An 8509-nucleotide genomic window follows, 5' to 3' on the forward strand; every position below is an offset into this window, starting at 1 on the left:
GCAGGTCGGGAAGCAACAGTTAGAACTGGACATGGAACAACAGACTGGTTCCAAATAGGAAAAGGAGTACGTCAAGGCTGTATATTGTCACCCTGCTTATTTAACTTCTATGCAGGGTACATCATGAGAAACGCTGGGCTGGAGGAAGCACAAGCTGGAATCAAGATTGCCGGCAGAAATATCAATAACCTCAGATATGCAGATGATTCCACCCTTAAGGCAGAAAGTGAAGAGGAGCTAGAGAGCCTCTTGATAAAAGTGAAAGAGGAGAGTGAAAAGGTTGGCTTAAAGCTCAACATTCAGAAAACTAAGATCATGGCATCACTTCATGGGAAGTAGATGGGGAAACAGTGGAAACAGTGTCAGACTTTATTTTTGGGGGCTCCAAAATCACTGCAGATGGTGATTGAAGCCATGAAATTAAAAGACGCTTACTCCTTGGAAGGAAAGTTATGACCAACCTAGACAGCGTATTGAAAAGCAGAAACATTACTTTGTCAACGAAGGTCCATCTAGTCAAGGCTATGGTTTTTCCAGTGGTCATGTATGGATGTGAGAGTTGGACTGTGAAGAAAGCTGAGCACTGAAGAATTGATGCTTTTGAACTGTGGTGTTGGAGAAGACTCTTGAGAGTCCCTTGGACTGCAAGGAGAACAGTCCATCCTAAAGGAGATCAGTCCTGAATATTCCTTGGAAGGACTGATGCTGAAGCTGAAACTCCAATACTTTGGCCACCTGATGTGAAGAACTGACTCATTTGAAAAGACCCTGATGCTGGGAAAGATTGAGGGCAGGAGATGAAGGGGACGACAGAGGATGAGACGGTTGGATGGTATCACTGACTCAATGGACATGGGTTTGGGTGAACTCCAGGAGTTGGTGATGGACAGGGAGGCCTGGCATGCTGCGGTTCATGGGGTCACAAAGAGTTGGGCATGACTGAGGGACTGAACTGAACTGAACTGATAAATCCTGCACTTAGGTAAGCATGGGTGACCTATGGAAACCACTGAAAGTCCTGTCAAGCTAGACTGGGTGCCCAAAGTCTGCAAGTACCAGATCCTTGTGAATGTCCACACAGGGCGGTACGGGAGGCACCCTTCTTGTCTCACTTTCTTGTCTCAGTCTATCTGAAGTCTCCTCAAGTAAAGGTACCCTTAGTTTCTCAGGGAGACTATTTTAGTTTCTGATTCCTTTGAGTGAGGGAATCATTACTGTGGGGATCAAGACAGTTGAATGGCATCACTGTAGTCACTCTCCACAGGAACTCTTAGTGAGTACTGGGTGGGATAATAACTTAGTGAGGTCTTGACTTCAGGTGTTTCCCCCACTGATCTTGTAGGCAGTGTGATGTGACTGCTGGGACTGTCCTGTCAGGGTGGTGGTCAGAACTGGCTGAGACCCCCTACTCTCAACAGGCTCCTCTTGCTGTCACCTGGTATACTTACACCACCCTTGATTACCCCACTGCTTCAAGCAGCAATCCTCCTGAGACGACCTCAACTTCTTTTTTGAGATGCCACATCTCAATTCTTTAAAAAACTACAGTATAAGCACAATGCTCCTTTAAGTAGCTGGTGTTCTGCCATGGCTAGAAAACCACATTTTAAGAAATTTATAACCTGGAGTCTTTGAACTGTCTAATTGTTCAGGGGAGTGAGTTTACAATTTAATTGCTAGATTATTAGCAGTTGAGAACTGATGCCCCAGACACTGAGGGAAGACCCCAGCTTATAAACAAAGGCTGGCTAGACTATGAGCTCCATGAAGGCATAGGCTCCTTCATGGAGCTCACAGTCCCCAGGTCATCTTTACAGAGGCAAACTCCACACTGGATGATCTTTGTATCCCTAAGCATAATCCAAAGTTCGAAGGAGCTGAGACTGTCCACACAAGAAAATCACAGGATGAGGTGTGGATCCTAGAGAGACTGGCTACTGAAGGCAGCAATTCTTTTTGTTTGCTATCAGCAAAAATGAGCAGGGTATGGCCAAATCACAATTCAACAAGTTCCTCTTGCCAGTCTACTCTGCGAAATGAGCACAAACGGTGGAAAATGAGAGAACACGCAACACTGAGCCTGTAAGATACACCTCTAGGACCCGGGCACCACTGCAAAACTAAGTACACAGAGACTGATGTACATGTCAAGGGAAGCAGTTTTACTGTCATTTATAAGAGCTGCTCAAAATAAAACTATGTCTTATTCCTTCACAAACAAACTAAAACTTCTAACCATAAACGTCAGCACCATTTGTCTTCTACCAACTATCCCTAAGGACGTGGGATTTTAGACCATCTCGACAAGGCTATAATGGAGAACCCACCACCCCAAAGCCAGGAACTGACCTGCGGCAAGGAGGCGGAGTCGTAAACCTGAGGGTCCAGTTCCATCCCGGAGAACATCCACACTCTCAGCATACACGTTGCCCAGGAAACAGCTCAGGGGCATCACGGGCGCCCTGGGGGCAGGCACAGAGTGAGCAGAGACTTTGTCCTCCCTCCCAGGGAGCCCATGGCCTTAGCATGAAGCCTGTGCTCCCCCACACATACTTGGTATCCTGTAGGCTGTTCCCACTGTAGATATACATTCGTTTCACAGTTGCTCCGTGGGGTATCTGAAGAGAAGCCAGACCATGGGCAAAATTGGGCTGCAAACACAGGATAAATGTTTTACTAAAAGCACACTGCAGGCCCTGGCATTTTCCCAATACTCATGGTCTTCGAGAACTGGCCAGTCACCAAAGTAGGGAATTTAGAAGAGGAATATCTCAGTTTCAGACACAACTGTACTACTGGTACTTCCTTATTTGGTACGCATTTTCTGTATCCATTTTCTCACTGGGTATTGTTATCTGCAGTGTGGAATGGTTTCTGAGAAACTTTGAAATTCGCTCATTTTATTTATCAAGGTATTAAAAAAAAAGAACTGGCCAGGTCAAAGCACAGTCTGATCCGTCTCCAGGTCAAAAAATTCACTAAACCATGCAAGTTCACCTTTAATTTTACTTAGTTTTCCTTTCCTTCATCAGGGAGAAAATGTAGAAATGCCTTCTTTAATAAAATATAAAACTTACAAAAAACTATCATTTCATAACACTAAGGATGCCATTGTCGAAGGATGAATTCTCTCAAATTCTAGGCCACTGAGAAAAACTGTGGTGATTTGGAGTTTTAAAGCACACGACATAGATTTCCCTCTGAAGAGCGAGCTCGACCTCACTTCAGTTGGAAGCGCCCTCCTCCTGGGAATGCCAGCCTGGGCTTTGTTCTGTCAACTTCACCCACTGTACCCCCAAGTGGCCTCTGAAGACCTCAGAGATTAAGGGAACCAAAGGAAGGGTACCTATCCAGCCTCCTCCAATGGTACTGTCTTCTGCCCCCTATCACCGGGGCACTGGGCAATAAAGATAAGGGAAAGAAAAAGGCTAACCTCATACTTGGGAGCCTCGGTCCAGGAATCTAGCTGAAAAGAGAAAGACAATCCTCTGAAGTTGAGGTGGAAGAGCTGCTCAGCAGAGTTGTACACTGTGGAAGTGGGGAGAAGAAAATGACAAGGTTGAATGGCATCCGAAGCTGTGAACACAAACCAGCCTGACAGGGAATAATGACTGGTGGTGACTGGCAAAACTTTCATTGTGTCTCATTTCTGAACTGACTTACTTGGCTGAAAACCATGGGAGAGAGCTTTCCTTCACACCCAAGTACCGGCCCCCAAATCTGATAGGAGCTTTGAGGTTGGGGCTGGCATGGCACCACTTGCCAGATTTATTACTATTGGCTGCTACAGATGACCAGAGGAATCAGATGGACTGGGCTTACCTCCAGGATGGGTTGCACCAAAAGACTGGTCAATCTGCTCAATGGTGGGAGCTATGGCTTGAGAATTGAAATGCACGCCACTGAAAAACAAAGATGCTTTTTAATACCAGGCTTGTAGGATGCACTCACAGGTCATTAGAGACGGTGGCTGGAAGAGTTACTCTTAAAATACATGGGAGTTGAGTCTATAATTATATAAAAATAAAGGTTTAACTATAGAACTTTTAAATAAGAGACAATTAATGAGGTCAGAAATAGTCAATTCTCCTGAGGCTGATACAGAGGATTAGCCCTCTAGGACCTCCCAAGACATCTATGGTGACCAGACCCAGTTCAGAAGGAAGTAAATCCAGCCTTAGCCCCATGGCATTTGGACTTGGATAAGGAATAGTCATAGAAATAGACATTGTTAATGTGTTTTCTCAGAATGCCTATGAGTAGTTTGTCTTGAAAAGGAACTTTCTTAAAAGGGGGATGAACATTTTAAATGCAGGATACAGCCAAGCAAGGCAGCTTGTTTTCCTAAGAAGCAGAAGAACCAGCACTCATCAGCTGGGTGAATGGGTAAGTGGATGGGGAGGAATGATCCCAAGTAAAGGAAAAATAGCTGGGAGGGGGTGGGCTTGGGAGCAAAGAGGAGCATGTGATTTCAGATGATGAGCACGAAGATAAGTCATTTCTAACTTTAAGGAGAATGCTTAAAGGTTAAGAATATTTTTTAAAAAAATGAGTATCACTTATGGAACACCTCTTCATTTTAAACATGTTATTAAGTATAGTTAATTTACAATATTGTGTTAATTTCTGCAATACAGCAAAGTGATTCAATTATATATATATATTCTTTTTCACATTCTTTCTATTATGGTTTATTACAGGATATTGAAAATAGTTTCCCATGCTACACAGTAGGACCTTGCTGTTTATCTAGTCTGTATGTAACAGTTAGCATCTAGAGCACCTCTGTTTTTAACCAGGCACTGCGCTATATGCTTTATCAGCATTATCTCATTTAGTTTTCCTAACTCAGCAGCCAGATGTATGCTTTCACTTCTCTGATGAAAAAACAAGCTCAAAGAGGTTAAGTGACTTGCCTAATTTTGCAGAGTAATAAAATGAAGTCATAACTCAAACCGGGGGCAGCCTGACTCTTGACCCCTCGCTTACCCACCAGTGACTCTTAAGAAGGTAAAGAGAAGCCAGACCTTGAGGTATGGAACGCCCCATCAAGACTAAGAGATAACCAGAATTTGTAGGGGTCAGTGCTATTATGCATCTGGTTTATCCACTTCTCTATCGGCAGATATTGCTTGAAACAATCCAGGAACTGATCCCTTTGATATCCTCAAAAAAGGAAGCTTGTTAATGAAGCTTACTGAACAGAATATTCTAGATGCCAGCACAGCAACTTACCATATGGGGGCTGAAATATTTGTGCACCATATAGGCTATTCCCATTTTCATTCTAAAAAGCAGATTTTGCCCCCCTACCTCGCTCCCCTTACAAATAGTGATCCTTTCAGCATTCTCTTTAGCATAGGCCTCAGAGGCAGCTATATCTGGTTGGTCCCACCTTTGTTGGTCATGAAAAGGTAAAAAGGTGCCAAAAGAAGCTGTGCAGGGAACGGCAGCTATGACCCTGGGGACAGTCACAGACTAAGGTCCGGCTTTGTGGCGGGATTAAGGAAACTGACCCAAATGGAAAGTGCTTCATACACAGTGTGTTCTGAATAAGCTTTCCTTCTCCTCCCCAGGAAACGGAGTGGACTTGGAGGCTGCCTGAGGCAATCATGGCAACCGGCTGTAATCCCAGAACTGTTGAGGATAGAAATAAGCCCATGTGTGCCAAGCCTAGGACACAAACCAGGAGAAAACTTACCAGTATTTTAACTTTACTTTAGTCAAGTCATATACTTCAATCACCTAAAAACAAAAAACAAATGTTTAAGATCTATTAGAACTCTGCAGTTGAAAAAGATTAATTAGAAAAGACATTTATAGAGCAGTGAGGAAAAAAATAATCACTAGCTGAAACTGTCCTGAAGCACTACACATTTTGTCTGTCTTTATTTTTAAATCTGGAAGAAAAACCCATACCACACACAGTATAAACTCATCTTCCCCCTCTCTCTAGAGGATGGTTCAACAGATGTCCGTGGACACTCTGGGTCAAGTTTTTGTATCTAGTCTACAGCTGGGTCATACATAAGACTGCACATACCACGCGACAGGACAGTAAAACCCTCCACAAAAACAAATTCAAGCAGCTTGTGACAGTTGTAACCTGTAAGGGGAATATTGAGCCCCTTTTCTTTCATGCTATACTTTGTTGTATTATAAAAACCCAAATCAAGTCACTTTCAAAAACAGTTTTGAAATATTGTGGTTTACCAAAAAAAAAAGGGGGTGGAGGGAGGTGGTCTATCTTATTAGAAAACAAGTCATTTTATTGGCCTAGGTCCAGTGTGACAATATTGCTATATCCCTAATGAAGAGCATCTGGTCCAACCTGGAGAACCTCAGGACCCTTGTGAAGTTTCTAAGGGTTCAGCTGATGAAATGCCAAGAACTCAGGGAGGAGACAAAGGAAAAGGCATTGAACATCCAGCCACTAGTGATGCCAAGTAATCCCCATCTGAAGTCTTTGATGTCCATGGCATCAAAGGCTAGACGTCTAGCCAGTAGCATAGCTGACTGAGGATAGGCAAACCATCTGCTTTCCCCAGCTGGGAGATTTGGCTCCCACTGCAGAAGCACAAGCAGAGCTGGTTCACTCTGTTTGCCCTGACAACCAGGGCTTCATTCTGGGAAGGACTGTGGACACTGGGTGACGGGGCACCTGGCACTGTCACAGGTACAGAGACATAACAGGCAGTTCACTTGTGGTCAGACCTGTCCCCAACTTGGAAAACTACGAGCTGGGCTCTTCTTAACTATAAGGTGCAGCTATTCTGATCCTACATGCTGCTAAGAATCACCGTCTTTGCTGGGCTGTTGGAGCATTTCCATCTACCCTTTCCTATGCTACCAGTATATGCCGTTCACTGGTCCCACCGAGTTAGGCTCTTTGAGGTCTGGCTCATTAGTTTGCACCGACGGGTACACAACACATGTCAGGGAGTCTGCCTGGGATGAAGCTAGCTAACGGTAATATGAAGCTCAAAAACATGCAAAGAGGTGCTGAGGGAGGTCATGCAAGGGTAGAGGAATAGTTGTGATTCATGACAATATCTTCAGAAAGCTGGGGCATGGCAGTATATTATGCTAAATGGGTATGCCATTTTACTGAGGCCAGGGTCCCAGGCTGCCAGAGGCCTCCGACCCTCAGCCAGAACCTCTGCTCGTGCAGCAGGAGTAGCACTCTGCCCCTCTGACTGCTACCACTATGGCTGACCAACTGGTCTCCCAAGGGCTGCCCATCACTCAGCCGGTGGGCCTCCAGAATATTCTTCCTGTGACACTATGGCACGAGTGACATGAAGGACTCCAAGATGGTCAGCACTCTGGGTCCCTTGCCAGAATCAACAAGCAGATTTTCGCCTATAGATGCTTGCTGAACCATAGGGACAGATAGCTAGGGAAATCTGAAAGCCATGGTTTTCTACCCTCTGGGCTGGAAAAGACCTTGATTTCTCCAGAGAAGTTATGGCAGCAGACAAGATAGGAAAGGAAAAGACAGGTGGCTGTACAAATTGTGACTTGTGAAGCTTCATTCCACAGGGCTCTCTCACAGTCAGGGAGTGAGAGGATAGGGGAACTGCAGGGACAGCAGTGCGGAGAGGCGACTTCTGAAGCCCTTGTATGGTGGGGCAGGCAGACTGGTCAGGTCAGACTTGGTACCTGAGGGATTGCTTCCTCAGTTTCCATACTCTCAGGCAGGGCCCCAGCCCTCCCTTCACAGGGACTCACAGAAGGCAGAGAGATGGTTCTACTCTTATCTCTTTTCCCACTCAAGGGTACTTTGAATTCCTTGCATTTCTGCATAGTATGCTCACACACTTTTATCCCATTTATTTCCCACATTCATCAACAGAACCTAAGCCATTTCTATTCCCAGCAGCCAGTCGTTATGCTCTAGTAATACAGAGTTGAAAGCCTGGTGTCAGGTAGACTGCTTATCTTCTGTCCCTCTGTTGTCTCACAAGTAAGCCATACCACTCATGGGCTTGTTAGGATTAAATTAGGAAATGCATGGGAAGCACTCAGCCACGTGACTAACAGGTACTAAAGTGAAGTTGCTCAGTCGTGTCCAACTCTTTGCGACCCCATGGACTGTAGCCTACCTGGCTCCTCCCTCCATGGGATTCTCCAGGCAAGAGTACTGGAGTAGGTTGCCATTTCCTTCTCCAGGGGAACAGGTACTAAGTGCTCACTAAATATATTTTCCTCACCATGCTGAAATTCTGCCATAGGCTGCCTATCTACCCTCCGCTGTTGCCCATTGAGATTCAGTTCAGTTCAGTCGCTCAGTCGTGTCCGACTCTTTGCGACCCCATGAATCGCAGCATGCCAGGCCTCCCTGTTCATCACCAACTCCCAGAGTTCACCCAAACTCATGTCCATCGAGTCAATGATGCCATCCAGCCATCTCATCCTCTGTCGTCCCCTTCTCCTCCTGCCCCCAATGCCTCCCAGCATCAGAGTCTTTTCCAATGAGTCAACTCTTTGCATGAGGTGGCCAAAGTAT

At 45.2% G+C, this 8509-nt stretch overlaps 1 protein-coding gene across 2 annotated transcripts in view; it reads right to left on the reverse strand.

Annotated features, from left to right (window-relative positions):
• The window catches only part of LOC104996718 (chromosome unknown open reading frame, human C16orf70), a 27794-nt gene that overhangs the window by 6032 nt on the left and 13253 nt on the right, over positions 1-8509 (reverse strand). For both annotated transcript variants that reach the window (XM_010851072.1, XM_010851071.1), the window contains exons 5-9: positions 5702-5745; positions 3823-3902; positions 3434-3528; positions 2554-2651; positions 2350-2462 (exon numbers count right to left, since the gene is read on the reverse strand). In XM_010851072.1, the coding sequence (XP_010849374.1) occupies positions 2350-2462; positions 2554-2651; positions 3434-3528; positions 3823-3902; positions 5702-5745 (430 nt within the window). The remainder of the gene's footprint in view (positions 1-2349; positions 2463-2553; positions 2652-3433; positions 3529-3822; positions 3903-5701; positions 5746-8509) is intronic.

This window comes from Bison bison, unplaced genomic scaffold (assembly GCF_000754665.1).
Source record: "Bison bison bison isolate TAMUID 2011002044 unplaced genomic scaffold, Bison_UMD1.0 scf7180017864297, whole genome shotgun sequence".
NCBI lineage: Eukaryota > Metazoa > Chordata > Mammalia > Artiodactyla > Bovidae > Bison > Bison bison.